We start from the raw sequence: 19,778 nt of genomic DNA, 5'->3' as shown, positions 1-19,778 counted from the left end.
AGGCATGTCTGAAGAAATGAGAGAAGTTCCCTGTGCTGCAGACAAGCACCCAAAACAATGATGTTTCTTGTCGTAGGAGAATCCTATGCACTATGTTTATAATCAGTAATTCAGAGCTAAAATCCTACTTCAGATAGAACTAGACAGTATGATCTGGGGTAAATCATTTGATCTCGCTTTGCTTCCTAATTTTTAGGAAGGAAAAGTTTAGCTTTCAAGTGTAAATAGTAAATACACATCAATGGTACATTCAGCTTACTTGTACTGTAATAGTCCATCTGAGGGAAGGTCAGCCTGTTTATGGTCAAGAGGAGAATGCCTAAACTGGAAGTATTTTTTCACATTTTTAAAGGTACATGTTGGAAACAGGTTTAGGTAGGTGGAAATCCAGAAATAAAGGATTCTTTTCACCAGTTCAGTGAGTTACACCAGGATGTGCCCTGTTCTGCATGGAAGGGCTGAGATTGATTGGTTGCCAAATGGAACCATCTGACACACAAAACAGCTCTTTAATTATAGCAACTAACCACACTTAACTTCAAGCATATCAGGTGACATGAAGTCTAACAAGAAATGATTACTGTATCTCTGTTACAATGAATACAGCAAATCATTTTGATATGGACAAAGGAGCAGAAAGATACATTCTAGAAACAATACTTTACCATATTGTCTTTCCTTTTGTTTTTACTGTCCCTAGAGTTAACAGCTAAAATTTTGCTTGTTTCAGACTTTTAAAGATATATCAAGTCAGAACAACATCACTTTTCTTCAAAATAAAAGATTTGTTTTCAAATGCCAGAATCAGAAGGAAGAGCAGCAAGCCCAAAATTACTTAGTCTGACCAGAAGTTTACTTTGACATAATTTACTACTTTGTAAAACCTGTTTATTTATGTATGTCCAGAGCTTCTTTCAGAGGCCACTGTGGAGATGGTGAATATTTAATTCTGCACCCTCACAGTTTATTAATCACTCATCTCAACTGCAGCTGTCACCAGGACTCTTTAGAGACTCTTAAAAAGTGAGCTCTGCAGCATTAGCGCTGTCATTGTGTTAGCACACACAGGCTCCAGCCACAAGGACTTCACCTTCCTACTGCTACTGCCCTGTGAAAGGTTGGAATTTCAACATCATCTCCTGGCAGGGGTGAGCAGGAAGGTGTTAAATCAACAGATAAATGCAAACAGAATCAGAAATGTTCTACCAAGGATTATTTGATATGATGCTAAACAATTAAAAGATATATTGAAAAAACCATGACTAGGTAAAGGTTTAAATTAGGTTCTGACACTGACTCATCTCTTCAGGCTGGTAATTCCAACAGCAAAGAAACGAATTTTTTTTCTTCTGTTTGTGTTACTCCTAACAAACCTTTACCAGCTAGGCTGTAATATAAAAGCAGATGTGTTTCCCAGATCTATTCCCTAACCTACAGTTTCTAATTACTTGTACCTCGGGTTCCCATTGTACCCTACTCACACAGCTTGGGAAAGCCCCTGCAATGACAGCACAAGAAAGCCCCATAGTGAAGATGGAGATGAACAAAAGCACAGGAAATAGGTCACATGGAATAAATGGAGCCTGGAGCAGGTGACCCTCACTACAAAAGGTGTGCGTGACTAAGAAATCCTTCCTGCTTAGCTACAGATAGGGGAGAAATTACAGATTCATGGAATGTGAGAGGATAGAATCTCTGCAGATCCTCCAGTCCAACCCTTCTGCCCAAGCAGGGATCACCTGCAGCAGGTTGTTCAGGACATGTCTAGTCAGGTCTTGAAAATCTCTATACTTGGAGACTCCATAACCTCTGGTAGCCTGTTCTGGAGCTTTATCATCCTTGCAATAAAAACCCATTTTTCTCTTTTAAATGGCATTTCAGTTTGTGCCCAGTGCCTCTTGTCCCATTACTGGAGCCCAGTGAGGAGAGGCTGTCTCCATGTTCCTTGCACCCTCCCATCAGGTATTTACACTTGGACAAGAGCTTTCTCCTCCTGAACTGTCCCAGCTTTCTCTTTCCTGGTGAATCTCATTCAAATTCATGGACTGTCCTCCTTTTGCAGCATCTGAATCTCCCTCTCCTGTCTCCTCTCCTTAGGCTGCACTTTTTCTGACCTGACATTGTTTCCTCATAAGGAGCTTTTAAGCATGGTGCTTGTTGGAAAGAATGCAGTAAAATCTCATTTCCCACAAGGTCCCAATTACATAAATTGCTTTATTTTCTAAGAAGTGCTTTTACATTCCTGAATGGCCAAGGATGTTTCACTCATTTTCTGTGAATTATCCATCTGGCATGGCTTCACCAAATGAGAAATAAAATAACAGGCCCATTATCACATGGGCATAAAACTCAGGCAGCAACCTGTCCCAGATCAGCACAAAAAAAATACAGAATACCCACTTAACTGAAACACAAAAAGGTAAAATTCTCCAACAGAAAAATCTTGGGAATAACAAGAGACACACAGGCAACAGATGTTGTATCTGATAAGATTCATTGTTGTTACTAGGAAAGCATTAGCTGCATTGTGACATACACCTCTCTCTGAGGATGCTGAGCCTTTGTAACAGCTCTGCACAGCTTTTAACCTCAGGGCTCGACAGGTAAACCTTGGAGCTCTGGGAACATGACTTCCATCTGTCTTTAGCCAAGTGTGCACTTGTGGCAGCCCAGCATCCCTGGCTATCCCACTAGAGGTCATAGAAGTAATTGCTCTTCAGGGCACTACTGGGAGCAGGGGCATAGAGTCAGCTCCATTTCCAGGACACAAGATGGGATCTCTCTAATGAATCCCTCTAATGAATGACTTGAATGTAATTGTTTTTTGAGATTAGTATTGTCCAGCTCACTGCAGCTCTCAGCAGGTGCTGCATGTATCCACATGCAAAAGTTACTACTCAGACCCAGTCTCAGCAGCTCCCAATGATCAATAATTTGATCAAGAGATGAAGAGATAAGTGAGGAGATGAAGATAAGTGAACTCATCAGACACCCAAGTAGAAGAGAAGCCAAAGTTGCATCCAGTACACTCGGGGAAAAAGACATTTCAGTAAATACTAGCAGAAGAGAACTAGGTGGTAACTCTCAGCAAAGGTTCAGCTTCTTAAACATTCAGATAGAATCAGTGATCTGACTGCCACCAGGGATTAGCCAAAGAATAGAGATTTGTGCTAATTGTTCTGCACTCTTTTCTTCAGTAACCGGCCTGGAAAAATGCACATAATTGTGTCGTGATGGTCTCCTGCAGTCAGCATTTCTGAATTCTCTGAAAGCTCCTTTCAGCTTCAAATTTTGTAGAAGGATGAAAGGGTAATATGGGAAACTTCAGCCAGCATAAATAAATACTTCACCCTTGTTCATTGTAGAATAATCATACTTGCCCTTTCCATTCACTTTGAAAACACTTGAATGAAACCTTGGCTTCAGTTAGAACTCAGGAAAAATTATACACTGACTGTTCTATGCTATTCTGAAAGACATTGGAAGGAGCACTGTGATTGTAGGACAAAGCACATACAGGCCTAGTCACAGGAAATTAAAAAATCTATTGGAGGCAGAGCAGTGTGGGATATATTGGCAGGGCACCTGGGGAAGAAGAGCAAAAAGAACTTGCAGAGTGTAGGGTGTAAAGCCTAATCACAAGGAAAAATTGTTTCCAAGTCACAAACCCAAGACTTCAGCTCAGCTGTGAGACAGGTTGTGTCGCACCTGAGTGTGTGCAGACCCCTGCACTTGTAACACTTAATCCAGGGTAGACTGAGGAAATAAAATAAACCAAAGAACAAACCACCTAAAACCTAAAGGAACAAAGCCCCCTTTTATTCTCCTGCGTTCCTTCTCAGCTGGGTCAGGTCCCCAGCCAAGTACAGCACAGCCTACAACAGCTGGGGCAGCACAGCTGAGAGGAGGGCAGGACAGGCTGCCCTGCTGGGGACACACAGGCTCTGCTACTTCAGGGACACCTGTGGAATCACTGCCTAAGGATGTCAGCACTGGAGCTACTCCTGATTGCACCACCACTGCAGCCTCAAACACTGAGAGAGCTTTCTCAGTTGTGCTTCAGCTCTGTGCAGGCTTGGGAGCCTGAAACTGGGGCTGGAGAAGTGTGGGTTCCCAGCAGCTGGGCTGCCAATGGCTACATTCACACTCAGTGCAGAACAGGGATGGGAGCAGGTTGTGAGATAGCATCCAGCAGGCTTCAGATGGGGCTGGAGTAGCTTGAGGCTAACTCTGTACTGATGGCTTGGTGGGGTGTCTGAGAGCCGTGACTCAATGGGACTCGGGATGTGGGTGGATTCAAGGCAGCAAAACCTGTCCAGAACATTAATCACTGGCTAATCAACAGACATAAAAGAACCATGTAAAATTAACAGCCTTGCAAAATAATTACATCAAATCTCATTAAAGGATCCCTTCATTTGTCACTGAAATGCAGCTATTTCCACAATGGAAATAAAGAGCTTCTTCATAGCAGCAACCAGTACCAGGCAGAGACCTGAGAGGAAAAGCTACATCTAATTCTAACATTTCTTGAAAAAGTTGAGGGTCAGGTCTGAACAAACAGTAATTGCTCAGAACAGAGTTGAGCCAGCACATACCTTGAGAAAAGCATTAGCTTCTTGTCCCTGATCATAAGCAGTTGGATCATTTCACTTTATACTTATGTAAGTATCGGAACTGTCAAGTGTAAGTTTACGTATCCTAGAAGGGAAACCAGGTTGCACTCAGCCATGTGTGACAAGATGATTTAAATGGCTGACCTTTTAAACACTGCTTGTTTTTATAGATACACATCTTTACATCGTTAAACTGGGGGTTTGGATAATTTGTTTAATGCATGAATGTTATGAATCAAGTGATGCAAATCAGAAAGCACAGCTCTGCCAAACTTACGAACTTTAGTTTTCCATTTCATTACATAAACAAATACAATATATCTAGGGACAGACTCTTAAATCATTGTCTGCTCTAGCTGAATGTAGTTTGAACCAGATAAGCCTAAAAATACAAAGCAGGAAAATAAAAGATTGTGTTTTACCCTTGAACAAACTTTAGGTTGACTTTGTAAATAGAACGTTACTTCCCCTTTCTTCTTCCCCTCCCCCATCTTCCTCTTTAAAATTTTAGGGATTTCACAATGTTATTATGAAGGACTAACTGAGAATACAGGACTAGGTAGTAAAAAGGCACAGGTCTGAAAACTAGAAACAAAACCCAAAAAACTAAACTAAACTGGAACAGCAATAAATCTCCGCAATCTCACAGTACATTACCGTAAGTTAAAAATAGAAAAGCAGAGAAGGATGTTACATTGTTAAAAAGAAGCTGAAAAATTCATTAATCTTTTTTAGAACCATCCAGTGTCTCTAATGGACTTGAGGGACCGGCAGTTTTGTTCCCAGGCCCGTGTGTGGCTGAGGCAGGGCTGGAGCAGCAGAGCAGCCCCCACGCTCACGCGGGGCTCGCAGCCACGTGCAGCCCTGGCTCGCCTGGTCCCAGCACATGGGCTGGCAGCAGCCACTCTGGCAGGGCTGTCCTGCTCCCAGCAGCAAAGAGTCACAGCCATGTGTAATGAAGGAAGGGTGTCCAACCCTCTGGCTAAATAAAATGCTGATCATACTCAAAGTAAAGTAGATTTGGTTTTTATAACTGCACCTACTCTGTACAGAACTTCTTTAAAACATACGAGCAAGAGAATTTTCCAGTGAGTATATTAACTTACTAGTCATTTAGGGATGAAATTTGCTGGTCAAAAGCCAGACAATTTTGGCTTTTTCCACCAGAAATCAGCAGCTAGAATTACTGTCCCAACATGCAACTTCTGATTATCCCCCAGTTATATAAAAAGAAAATTTTGTTTATATGCTGACACTCACATTATGGGTTGTTAAATGGTGTTGAGTAACAATGATAATAATGCATTTCTAAAATACCAGTATTTGGTTAAGAGGGAGCAAAAAGAAGTTCCCAAGGGATAGTTTTTGTTTGTGCCCCATAATAATTACTCTGAGACTGAAGATGTGAAGGGTTGGAGATACTTGTCTACCCTTCTTTGCACTGTTGCTCTTGTGCACAAAATTACCACCCCAGGCCTGGAAATAGTGACAAACAAAGATATGAATCTTAGGACAGTACCTGCAATAGCTTGCAAGTGAGTGCAGGAAATGTATCCCACAATTCTTTGGTCCTGAGGTGTACTTCCCACTTGCACCTAGAAGGGAAGAAATAAAAAAGTGATTAATGGAAGGGCTCATACAACTCTACTTCCAAGCCAATCTGAGCAGCCTTTTTTACAATTCTTTCCAGCCAACTCCATTTTGAAACCAGAAAAAACTACCAGAGACACACACTGAGCCTTCCTGATCTTACTGGGGCTTGTGGCCAGCACACTGACCCTTTGCACATCACCATGTTCAGTGTTTGGATTTTGATCTGCAACACATAAAAAAATGTTACTTTCTCCCGTTTTTGCAGTCTCACTGGTTCCCTGTCCCAGCTCTCATTCCTATGTACAATTCAGGCTCACCACTCAAGTGCCTTATAAACCAGTATTACCAGCAGCCTGCTTCTTGCTGCCTGTGTATGACTAGAATATGAAAGGAAAAATGCCAGGAAAAAGGATGAAATATTAAATAAATATTGGGTTTGATCATGTTTTCTCTATTCCACAGTAAGTTTTGCATTTTGATGGATTTTTTACATTCTTCTGCAAAGGTGTTGGGGTCCTTGGTGTGCCTCAGCAGTGTTTGCCTCCTTCAGCTCAGAGCAGCAGCCCCCATGCCTGTCAAGCAGACAAAAAATACTGTGTGGAATCCTGTTTTTCCACACAGAAGAGGAAGAGCTTCCAGGGAAGCTGGAATATAATATAATTCCTAATCTATATCTTAAACTACAATTCTTTAAAAATGTGCTTGCAGGTAGACGCACAAGCAAATTAAAATCAAGTTCTGTTTTAGGTTTTCAACTCTATTGAGAATTTTGGCAGTTCAGGACTTAGCTGCAAATCAAAATTCCCAGTGATAAATGGATAATTTTTGGATTGTAGCAAGAAACTGGTTTGAGTCTATGGTTTTCTTGTTGACAGTTTAAGTGGCAACACTGCATGAATTAAAGAAAATGCCCACAGAGGAAAGTTGTACCCAGAGCTCAAAAAACACCACCACAGATGACTCTGCTTCACAAGACTAGGCTCAAATTTTATCTGACACCTCTAAATAACAAGCAGAACTCCATTTCATATGGGCACAATTTTGTCAGCTTGGTTGGTTTTCTTGTTTTTCAGCTATTCAAGAACTAGCTGATATATTTTATAACTGAAAAGGCAGCTTTGCAGTAAGTGAATTTAGAAGTCATTTGTACTTAACAATGCCTTGTTAACTTTGAGGGTTTGTGCCAGCCAGGGGAGTAGGTAATAAACAACTGGCATTATTCTGTCCTCAGTCCGTTCAGTGCTTTTTTAGACAGTTTTACAAATGGATATTGATGGTGTTCTTATTGCTGTTCCCATTCAGCTAACCTGCTCCAGGGAGGCAGAGGGAGCCAAGGCAAACACAGGCAGTCCCTGGTGCATCCACCCCCAGAGGAGGAGATTCTCCTGAGCTCCCAAGACTGCAGCAGTCTCAGAGGATGGGCAGCTGTGCTGGATGGCTGTCAAGGACTGCTGCAGGGGCTGCACTGCACACACCTCTCCCTCCTGCCTGGACATCTCAGGGTCACTGCTGAACCATAAGGAGCTTTCTCTCCAACTTTTTTTATGCAACATAAGCCATTCCAGCAGGAAAGTGGAAAACAGTTTATTTCCTCTGCTTTCTGGGACAGGCATGTGAATGAACTATCTCTTCCAAACTTAATAATTCAAAATCAGGGTTTCTCTTCAACACTATTAAAAACTCCCTAAACTGTAGACTCCACTTGTCTGCAAATGTGCAGTGTTCCTGCAGCAGAGGACACACACCTTTCAGTGTCACCAGTCTGGAAGGAGAACACTGCACATAAATTGTTCTGCCTTAAAGCAGGAATGTGCTCCTCATAATCCCCTTATTGACTAAAGCAGATGGAATCATTCCAGCATTTCTATTCAAAAAGCAGAAAATATTTAATTGTAAAAGCTGAACATCCAAACATAAATTATAGCCCAATTGAGAAAAAGAGTGAGCTCAAACTGACTTTAGACTTTCCTGTGCAGCCTTAATGGAGTGCCTGACAAGGCCCTGTACTCCTCAACCAACTTGTGCATAGGATCATGCTAATTTCCATTAATCATGAATAAATGTGTATTGTTCAGGGTGCCTGTGTGCTCATCTGTGCTGAAATGGACTTTGGGATCTTTTGCTCACAAAGAATTGTAAGAAATGGCCCAGGATGAAGCCTGGCTGTGCTCTATGGTGGGGCTGAGCACAGCAAATGCCCACGGGCATGGTGCCCCAGGGCTCTGCTGGAACACAGCAGTCCCACGGGGAGAGGAAGGGGCTTTCATAAACACTCTGCTGATTAAAAAATAAAGCTTAAAAGCAAGAGCTGAAGACATTAACATAATTAGAATTTCCTTGGAAAAAGCCAGCATGGAAGTGCATCCAAAGCAGCTCGTCTCCCAGATTTCACATTTCCTCCAGGTTTTTTGACTTTTAGGGGCTTGTAGTTTCTTTTGAGAGGCAGTACTGATGGCAACCACTAACTGAGTAAAATCATAATGGAGGTAAATATTTGTGACTACTTGGAGAGTAAATAAATACCTTTGCATCCTCCTAATCAGTTCCCAGCTACAGTAGAGGCATTGCTGTATTAAATACAATCTGAAATAAAATAGTAAGAAAAGTCTGTTTATTCAATCTAGTTTGGTATTTCACAGATGGACAAGGCCTGTGGGTTGTGCAGACAGGAAACCTACTTGACCTCTGAAATACTACAAGCCCTGTAATTCTACATGAAAGCATTCTTTTGTGTGGCCAAGTAGCTATTTCAGATGTTGCATTTTCCAGGCTGTCCTGGATGCTGCCGGGGCAGCGACGTGGCAGGAGGACAGGGCTCCAGCTCAGCCTCCAACGTGGACCTTGGCACGAGGGCTCTGCTTCCACCACACCAAGTCAGCACTTCACAAATATAATTTTAGCTGCTTAACACAGAAGAAGCATCTCCAGTCCCATTTACAAAGGAAATATATGTAAACAAATGAGCCAGAGTGGCTCTGTCACCATAAGCCTGACTTTAGCTCACCTCAGCTGCTCTACATCAGTAGCTGTGTGTCAATAACACATTTATTGAATCATCCTTCTGCAGGGACCTACTCCAGGCACTGTTTCTGAAAATCACCATACAGTCTTTGTTGTGCCATGAGCCATTCCTCTTTGTGTTTGGAAATGTACAGGAAGAAAATATCTAAATATAAGGTCCCAATGTTTTAAAATATTTATTTTAAAATGATCACAGGAGGAAAAAGTTATGTGACAACCTGTTAAAGTCTAGAGGTAAAATTAAAACTGACAGAACATACTTGTGGTTTACTAAAGTGTCCAGTTACATAATTTTCACATAAAAAAATTAGCCTTTTTCACAGTTATGCTGAAATATGCAAAATTTATTCAAATTCTCACTAGATTTGCAATAATCAAATTAGTCAAACATTGAGAAGCTAAGAGTGGATTCAGATCCCTGTTATACCACTGACCATTACATTTTGTTTGCTCTTGGGAGGGGGCATAAAAAGCTCATTATATGTGGGAAAGAGACTTTTTCCCTTAAGGGGGAAATCCTATTAAGGGTGTGTTTGGAATCCAAAATGCCAAAATTTTCTGCTGCTGCATATTTATATTTGTCCCCTTCCTGCGAATGAAATAACAAAGTGCAAAACTGACCACTCTGAATTTTTGTTTTCCAAGTACTGGCTGCATAAAGCACACTAAAGTACTTGACATCAAGTACATTTTATTAAAAGATTTCATCTCAGTGCCACAGCACATTAGTACAATCTGTTGGAGACACCACGCTGGGACTGTGCTGTGCAAGACTGGGGATATTCCTAGAATTGTTTTGCAAAAGCTTGTCCTACATGACTGAGGAGTGGTCTGTCCTCCACTGAGACTGGTATCAGTAATAAATGGACCATGAAAGAAATCAAGGCAACAAGGTTATGGCAGAAAAATTCTTGTTGAGAGGAAAAAAACCTAATGAGTAGCAAGAACTGAAATTTTAGAGCTACAGCAGGGAAAAATAACTTGAAATTTAATCACACTGCTTGCTATCATGGGAATTTCCTGGGCTAACTGGAAAATCTTGCACATCTCATGTTTCACATACGCTGGCACAGTAAGTATACAAAGCTGCAAACTTGACAAATACCTTGTCTCTTAAGAGTTTATATTTACACACATCTGTTTCAGCAGTGCAAAACAATGCTATCACATCTGGATGTCAAGAAAAGCATCAACAGATACTTGAACAAAACCCATGAGAATGCTACTTCAGTACTGGGCCATTTCTTTACCACCTTGAAAAACAGCTTCAGACAGGTCATTGCTGTGTTAGTAAATCATCAGATGCTCTGAAGTAAATGCTCCTTAATGATTAAAAATTTGAATTGTGCATGAGAAATCTCACCTGATTAAAGAATCAGTCTAGAATCTCAAATAATGACCAATAACATGTACACAAAACCAAAACATGAGGAGAACTTAATCTTTAGTGACATTTTCTAGCAGCTTCACATTGCCAGGAGGGAGCCATTCAAAAATAAAATAGTTTCTTAAATGTGTACCCTCCAAAACAAAGGAGTCATTTACATACAAGTCCAAGCACATGTGATTGCCTCTCCCTTCAGGGGAAGCAAATCCTGGTATGAAAACCAGATGAGAGCTAAAGTTTTGGCATCCTCATGGAAAAAGTTCTTCACAAGGTCTGCTACCCCAGAATCTCCATGTGGCCAATAAAGCCAGAGCTGGGAAAGGTAAATAACCTGCCTGTAACACTGAGACTTCTTCAGGTAAATTGGGATCTCCACAGCCTAGCTCCAGCTTCAGCCAGTACAGTTTAATCACATCTTGGGCTGTAAATGAGCAAAACCTTCCATTTCATCCACTTAGGTGACCATGGAGGTGTCAGTTTTGCCACTGAAATAAATGTAACCATCGTACTGCTCCCTGCAGGGCTCCTCTGAAGAGGATAAGTCGCCAAAGTACAGAAGTCTACAGGAAATTAATTCACAGTCATGGCAGGAACAACACTAATGATGGTCATGTTATGAAGAAAAACTCACCAGGTTGAAAGAACCTCTGCATCCTCTGGGGAGAAAAAAACCCCTCTCTCCCTATGAACAGAAGTATGAACATGGCACTTGTAAAGAACATCATCTGCACAGGGGCCTTGAGTAACTCTTTGTGTTGGAAATAAAACCCCTCAGACAGAGAGTAAGTGCAGGGCACAGAAACAGGATTTACAGTCGATGTGACAGTGACTTACTCCCACAGAAATATTCATCTTACCATACGTAGCCAACATTGTTTAAGTTCAAGGGGAGCTCCTTTAAAAAGAGCCTGAGATTCAACAGAATTGCTGTGGATGAAGCAGCTGCACATGCACAAGGAGTGGCATTTCCACACACACTTGGTGCCCTGGGATGTGCTCTGTGCCTCCCTATTCCACTGCAGTGGGGATGTCATTATGTAATCCAATGTAATTATAATGAGTTAACAGTGAGGAAGGGAAAAGAAAGAAATGGAAACCACAAATTGTTTTCTTTCCAGTGCAACATTTCTGTAATCTTCCAAATCGTATCAATCACTCCTGGACTTTTTTCCCATTTCAGCAAATTTCCAATACAAGCAGGAGAGGCAGCATTAAGAACCTAACTGGGACACTGCTAAGAGAAGATGCCAAGGAGAACTTGCAGCTACTCCCATTCCCACTTCAAACATTCCTGTTCCACAGAGAGGACTTAGATTAGTCATAACTCCCAAGAAAGGTGTATTTTTGGTTAGCTGAGACATGGTGCAAAAAGATCTATCTTATTTTCCATCCTTCAACAGCTCTGCCTTTTGCGTTCAGAAATATGTAGCAGCTTCTAAAGAAGACACATTAGTTAAATCCCTAATTTATTATAATAAACATGTTTTTAAAGTATATTAAACAAGTTTAAAATGCTATAGAAATCAGCTGAAAATTGTGTGGTGCTCTGCAATTCTTTCTAGCTACATTTGCACTTGATTATTTCAGAATCCTGTTTTCTCCCACCTGCCATGTGCAACAATTACTGTTCCATGAACTCAGAGAATTTGTTATTTGGCAAAGCTTCATTAAACGTATATATGAGGGAAAGTGGCTGTAAATTGGTGCCACAAATGAAGGGCTCTTCCTCTTCTGAAGAAGATAAAGCCCACGACTCACATTTTCTCAAATCTGTATTTCAATCTGCACAACAGTTTTTATTTATCCCCATTAATGAAGGGGAAAAGGACCATGATTAATAACATTAATTATATCAAAGTGAAGGAACATGGTACAGTGCCATGGTAGAGTCTTTTTTTTGGTTCTTTTTTTAAAAAAGTCTCAGTTCATTGGACTCCATCCAATTCCTGCATTAACATTTTACAGCAGAAACTCAGCATGTGGAAAATGTTTAGGTTATCCTCCTGCCTTAAATGGCACAGCTTTAGAGTCATCTAAACAAATTCATGAGCAGCACTAGACATTTCTTTCATACATCTTGGGATAACTGTAGGTACTGGACAACTGATCAAGGACAAGAAAATCTAACCACTGGAAACTCTAGGTGTTCTTTGGCTGGGGGCAGAAAGGAGCCATTCCCCTTTTCTGTGCAGTCCTGAGGTCCAAAATCTCCCCCTCAAGCCAGTGAGGAACTGCAGCAGCTGCCCCTGCACCCCCAGGCGCAGCTCATGTGGGCTGGCTTGGGACAGCAAAGGCAGCTTAAATCACCCAAGTGAAATGCATCTGCACCAGAAATATCAAAAGGGAGAATCACAGAGGTGAATTTAGGGAACCCTCATTTTCTCACACAAAGCAGGCTCCTTGAGAGGAGAAAACAGTAAAAATTGTGCTTCAAAACAGTTTTGCAATCAGAGCTGCTGCTCCTTCTACCATCTGTTACCACCATATCAGCTCTTTGGAAAACAAGTTGAGCTTTGCACACAGAGCAAAGGTTGCTAGGTTTCCTTTAAGCAATGAATAATAACATGTTCTCTGCACAATTACTGTACTCCCTGAGAACAGCCTTCATTTTCAGAGAACTTGAAAAGTAAATCTGTTAATAACCTTAGGAATTAATATGAATTAAAAACAACTTCTTCCAGAAATTTAGCAAAATGCACAAGACATTCTTTTTCCTTTTGATTTTGAAGAATACTATTAACTGTTCAAACTTCCCACATCAGACTGCAGTTTTGCATTATGCTCACATACTCTGTTTTAACTTAGAATTCTTATTTTTGCTAAAATTGACTCTTTTGGCAGATGCCAAACCCCAGAATAGTTTCCTACTAGGAACAGTAGGAAGCACAGCCTTCTACACACCATCTGTATCTCCAAGACCCATTGGGAAGAAGAAGCCTCCAAAACCTCTCTCTCAGGCAACAGCCATTTTGAGAATGATGCCTCTTTCACTCATCTCCCTACTCTGACTGTGCACCTACAATCTAGCTTAGATTTACATTATTCTTACTAAAAATGAATTTTTATTAGATTGCTACACCTGGAAAAATATGGACAAACTCACCAGGTCAAGTTAAGGATGCTTTCCATCTACTGTCCAAAACTCACACAGCATCCCTGGCACAGCATAACCAAGGCTCCACACTAGATCCTCTGTCTAAAGGGGGATGTTGACATTTTTAAACCATCTAGTAAATTACAGACAGGTGATGCATTACACAATTTCTGCTCAGCACTCATTGACACCTTTTAAACTTGATTTGACAATGCTGATTTGGAAAATCAACATCCAGTTTCTGAAAAGGATGTATATTTTATACCTCCCTTTAAATCCATCACAACTACATCAAAGCTGCTGCTGCAGAGGAGCTGAGACCACTGGAATCCACACCACGCTCCAGACAGACCTGTCCAAGCCATCTTTTCAGTGCCAGTCACCAGCACAGGGGCTGTGCCAGGCCCCCTTCCCACCTCTGTCTGCAGCTGAGCAGCAGCAGAGACAATGGAAGTTATAAAACCTAAAAAGTGACTCCAGGGCTCTTCTCTTCAGCATTTTAAATTAATGTGAAATGCCACGCTGGAACAGAGAGTCTCAGCAGAGTCTCCCAAGGGCCCAGACTGTCAAAGTATGAAAATGGATTGGCTGATTTATGTATTTGCTAACTTCTCCTCCGAGTCTTTAGTGGCAACTAGGAACAATGGTTTAACACTTCAGACATGAAACTGTCACCTGGATGTGACATTTTCCCCCTTCATATACGCTATTTTTTTCAGTGATCATGTTTTTCTTACATGCCAATGAGACCCTCAAATGGGAGACAAAAGCACTGGTAGAGTTTGAAGTGTTCCAAGTGCCAAATGCAAATTAGTCCTCTTTGCAGAAAATGGACTTCACACAATGTCTCCCCACAACTACATCCTCCTCATGCCTTCACCCTGACCTGGAAAGCAGCAGCCTCTACAGATGGAAAAACCAGTCTGATCTCTGTCAGGAAAATGCCAGCAGTAGCACCTTTTGTGGCAGACATCCTTAGGAGACTTCCTTTGCACAGGTCTCCAGATAGCTGTTAGGTAGCATGAAACTTCTAAAAGCCTCTGTAATTTACTTCCAACTTGGCTCCTTGGTTGTGACACCCTAGGTGTTAAGCCACAATCAAATCACTTTACCTTCCTGTACTTTAGTTTCTCCTTCCATTAAGCAGATATTGACCTTTCTTCATTATGCACTCTGAGACATAGGAATGAAAAGCAGTGGGTAAAAGCTGATTGTTATTACAGCTACTAATAATAATCCTTGAGCTCTGTAAGTCTCTCAGGTAAAATAATTTTGTATGACTAAGCAAATCTCGCAAATCCTTCCAAATCTCTACCTGAACTTTACAATCTAGGTAATGAAGACAGGGCAGGGAAGACAAGGGCAATGGAAAATAATTTCTTATTCATGGGAAACAGAACCCATTCTAAAATGAAAAAAATGTGCAAAACACTTGTACCAGGGCAGCAGGGAGCTGTTTGTGTCAGAGTCCCCCAAAGCAGTTTTGTTATTTTCAAATTATTTCAACTTTCTTTAAATATTTAGTTCTGAGACCTTTATCTCCCTAACAGTTCTATTTGTAGAAATGAGACAATCATATTTACTAAAAAACAACCAGATTCTTTCTCTGAACATTCTTCTGAATTTAGATGCTGGGTGTTTTAAAAGTTCAGAATAATTGGAATAAAGGCTCCATCCTCCCCATGAGTGGAAACATTAACTGGCTTTATCCATATTTTCAAAACTTATGAGCCTTCTCCCCTCAATTGCTTTGCACAACTTTTGGCTTCTAACCAACACAGAGAGCAACTGCTCCTTTACTCAGAGACGGAAGCTGTGCAAAGGGAACAGTATCTTTCCAAAACAAAACTCAATTGATGCCTTTTCTACTTCAGAATTGGAAACACTGCATTCCACAGGAGTCAGAAACTTAAAAACTCAGGGTTTGCACAGGACAGAGGCTCAACTCCATGCCCCTATGGAGTCAGGACACTCCTGTTCTGTGATGCTCTCTTACTTTCTTTAAAACCAGAGACACTCTGTGTAGGACTGGCTGGTATTATGGACATTCAGAATTCTGTAAGGGCCAGTAAAAGTCCCACGTGGAAGCAGGGAGATAAGCTGTCCCTTGGGATGGCAGAGTGCTGGCCAGAACAACACCTGCCCCCCAGAGCTCTGGTACCCTCTGCCAGCTTCCTGCTGCCCAGCAGAACAGCAGGAGGCTTCTGAACTTACTGCACTGATTCCTGCTGACTTCAAAAACAAACCAGGCTTTCACTTACTGCATGTAGTTTTTTTGTCTCTGCAGTCCACACCCATCCAGTTGCTGACTAAGCACCACACCAAGAAAAACAGCCTCTAAACCTACTTTATTTCAAAGACAAAATGAAATAATTATTCCTACTCTATGTTGTTGCTGTCATCAAAGAAATTAAATATGTACAATTGGTCATTTAATATACAATTAAAAGAGAAAGTAAATTCATGTTAAGATAGAATGAAAAATATTTTAGATATAAAAAAAGTATATCAGAATGACACCGACAGGACGAAAAACAGCCTTATGGCTGGGCAGAACTCTGTTATATTCAAAAGAATGGAGTCATCTTTGGAACTTTATAATAATTGGCCTCTATTCCCTGCTCAACTGTAACATTATTTAACAACTTGGTTCCATAATTAAGTTCGTCTTCCCAGTGGAATCTTGAAAAGAGGCTTAATTTTCTGCAAGAGAAATGGAGACATTGCAGACTGCCTAGCAGGGTGGCAAATCAATGACTCAGCAATGGGCAGTCAAAAACAGATTGGTTTTAATCTCTTAATCCCCAATATATGCATATGTTCAAGGGTAGTTTTGTGACCCCAGAAATATTTATACTGCACAAGATCTATATTTATTTTTTGCTTGCAGCAATTTGTGATGAAAAAATAAATTCTTGTTGTTTATAAACACATAAGAGTGCAACACAGAGAGTTTAGAACCAGGTTTTGGAAACCTGTATTCAGATAGGGATTGGCTTTTGTTTATGTCAATGTACATGAAATACTGAACTATTATCAGAACAAAAATTCTAATATTTAGGGGATTTCTTGCATAAGTCATAGTACCAAAAGTTTTTGCTTTGATTGAAAACTACAAATGGAGTTCAAAGCCTCCCACTGATCCTTATTCAAAATCCATATTCTTAATTGCTATTAATGTCTTTTGTTGAGTGACTAGAAAGTACATATAATTTGAGCATCTGATATACTCTGACAATGTTAGAAAAGAAGTTCAGGATTTAGTTAGAGAAACCCACTCCAAACTGTGATTAAATCACAAAATCTACAATTCACTATTTTGGACATTGTCAGATCTTTCTAGGCTGGGGACTACAGACTTGGATCTCTGGCAAAAATTTTTGGTTCTTGATTAATCACCAGTTAGAGAAGCCCACTCTCCAGGTTAGAAGCAGCACAGCCACATACTCCCAAGAGTTAAACATGAACAACCACTAGGTCTTGGAAAAGCAAATGCAGACTTTCTGCTTTTCCTGATTTACAGAGATACAACCCCAGGCTTCCTGTTCTCTCTACCATTAGTTAATTTATGTAAACTGTGTTAATAACGCAAAAAAGCTCTGCGCTCCCCAGTGTCCCAGGCACATTTGTCTTGTTTATTCTTCTTCATATCTCTCCTTACTAATTCTTTTGCAAGCAAGACAGCAGAGGTGCCATACCTTTCGCTGCAATGCTTTCAGTTTTATTATACTGACATTTAGACATTTGATCATCTTTTGATTGCCAGACAAACACACAACGAGCAAAAGCTGGTTTCCAACACTGATGCTCATTGTACTGTACTCATGTTATGAAGCTTAGAATTTATGCATTTTCTTACAGAGATTTCTGTAAAGAAAGAAATTAAAATATCATGAAAATCACTTCAAATTTTGAGGCTTGAAATTATACTTGAGTTCTTCCTCCAAAAGTCCCTCATTGTTTCAGACAGATCCATCATTTTAACACAGTATTCAGGCTACAAATCCAATAAAGATTATATCTATAACCCATTAGGTTATATCAGGGAATCTAAATCTTAATATTCCCTCTGTCGCAGTCTAAAGAAATGCGAAAATAACGTAACTTTATAACTTGCCACATATACAGAGTCAATACTTACAACTTCAAAGAGGCTCTTACCTTGAGAAACAAGGCTCCCTTGGAAGCCAAGGAGTCCATTCCTCTTCCATTGGGGTAACAGTGATAGGCAGCATCCATAACAGGATAGCGGCTGGCAAAAAGTAGACCACTGTTCACAAACTTAAAGCTACAGCAGCCATGGCAGCTGTAGACCCCAACATCATAGACGATGTATTCAAAATAGTGATGGAGCTGCTCTTTCAATTTCTCTGCAGCTCTTTTGTCAAACACTTCCTGCAAGCACAGAAAGTCCAGGTTGGCAGGGAAGAAAGCAGAGATCTCATGATCAAAGGTCTCATCTGTGTGTTTCTTTTTCCGCACGGAAGTCTTCTTCATGATTGAAGCTTTGTAGAGGAGCTTGTTGTTGACAGTGCTTTGGTCCACTGTACCATCTCCAACACGGACTTTGACTAGGGACTCTCGTGAGGCAGAGCAGCTGTCTAAACTCCCAGAATCTCCTTCCTTCTGTTTGTGGTTTGGTGTTTTTGAGACCTCTGCATCACCTTCCAGTGAGGGCTCTGCGGGGCCACTGGCACGAGCCTGGCCGTTGACGGTGTCTGTTTCTGTGTCTGACATGTGGCCATTCTCCTCTCCATTGATACGGACAATGCAAGTGTTTTCTTCTCCCTCATGTGGCTCTCCACTTCCACCTTTATCTTCTCTGTTCTCCTCGCCATTGTTTGAGCCACAATTGTCTCCTTTGTACTCCATTGATGTTGTCCTTTTGATGCCAGCATTAACAGTGCGGTTATCTCCAGCCTGGGGGGAGACCAGGCTGCTGAAACTGGCTGCACTGATGGATGTGTTGGTAGGAGAATCTATGTATATTTTAATCTGTGGCCTGCTCGCCCCATTTCGGATCCTCCGGCCAATCTCTTTAGCCCTGGCCTGCGTATTGAAAACGTTATTAAATCTTGCCAGGGAATCAGGCAGCAGGCAGACGTTGGCACTGCCAAAGCAGAAGCTTTTCCCACTCCCTGCTGCCTTCCATTCAGTGAGCAGTGTGGCTCCATTGGCATGGTTCTTGTCTTTCAGCCTGGAGTAGATATAGGGCCTTCTGGCTGACTGCAGCGGGGACCAGAGCAAGAAGCCAATCAGAGCGAAAGGGAGAGAGGCCACCAAGAGTGCCAGGTAGATGGGAGTGGTAATAATGATGCAGAGTGCGTGAAAATAGCATGGGTCATCTGCTCTTTGACGTTTTTCATAGGTGGTTGGAACAAAAGAGCCCACGAGCCTGTCTGCTAGCCAGTAACATGGGAAAATCAGGCCCCAGGAAAAAGAATGCAGAACTGACAGAAAGCTGTTGGGAAATGGAGAAGTGTATAAAACCATTGCAACTCAGTTATGACAACACTTCAGGGTCTACTACATGATGTCACTGTGTCAAGCATCCATAAGAACAGTAGGAGAGGGCTGGGGAAAAAAGGTCCAGTCAGGAGATTGCTGGGGGTTTTTTTTCCAGTGAGAGTCAATAACAAAACTTTAAGAGCACCATTTCACTGTGTTGGAATAAAAATGAATCAAGGCCACGGTTTTCGTCTGGCTTTTTGGCATCTGTATTTGTCAAAGGATGTCATTGTTCACTGGGAGCTGCCATAATGAAACTCTCCAGAGGCAAACCAGAAACCTGCAGAAACAAAAGACAAAAGTATTGGAAACTTAAGTAATACTTATGGGAAGTTTAAAGCAGATTGAGTTTTTCTCACAAAAATTAAAGACTTAATACATGTAGTGTATTTAGATGGAAATTGGAAAGGTTGGATCAAGAGAGGATTTGGGAGTTTTTTGTTTTGTTTCAATTATTAGCTCAGCATAACTTCACCAATCTTATGCAACATGTTTGAGTTCAAAGAAATAAGGGACAAGTCAAGTGCCAAATAACAAATGCTTGGCATTTACTCAGTGC

The 19,778-nt window shown here is 41.1% G+C and overlaps 1 protein-coding gene across 1 annotated transcript in view; it reads right to left on the bottom strand.

The window, feature by feature from the left end:
- The window catches only part of SMPD3 (sphingomyelin phosphodiesterase 3), a 31,084-nt gene extending 11,880 nt beyond the window's left edge, over window positions 1-19,204 (bottom strand). Inside the window, exons 1-2 of the mRNA XM_041400919.1 lie at window positions 17,873-19,204; window positions 6,136-6,211 (exon numbers count right to left, since the gene is read on the bottom strand). Coding sequence (XP_041256853.1) covers window positions 6,136-6,211; window positions 17,873-19,204 — 1,408 coding nt within the window. The remainder of the gene's footprint in view (window positions 1-6,135; window positions 6,212-17,872) is intronic.
- Between the last annotated feature and the right edge of the window lie 574 nt (window positions 19,205-19,778).

The sequence above is a fragment of the Onychostruthus taczanowskii genome, unplaced genomic scaffold, assembly GCF_017590055.1.
Source record: "Onychostruthus taczanowskii isolate IOZ18803 unplaced genomic scaffold, ASM1759005v1 scaffold18, whole genome shotgun sequence".
Classification (NCBI taxonomy): Eukaryota; Metazoa; Chordata; class Aves; order Passeriformes; family Passeridae; genus Onychostruthus; species Onychostruthus taczanowskii.
Note: the sequence above shows the minus strand (reverse complement) of the source record. Positions and strands in the feature narration are given on the sequence as shown.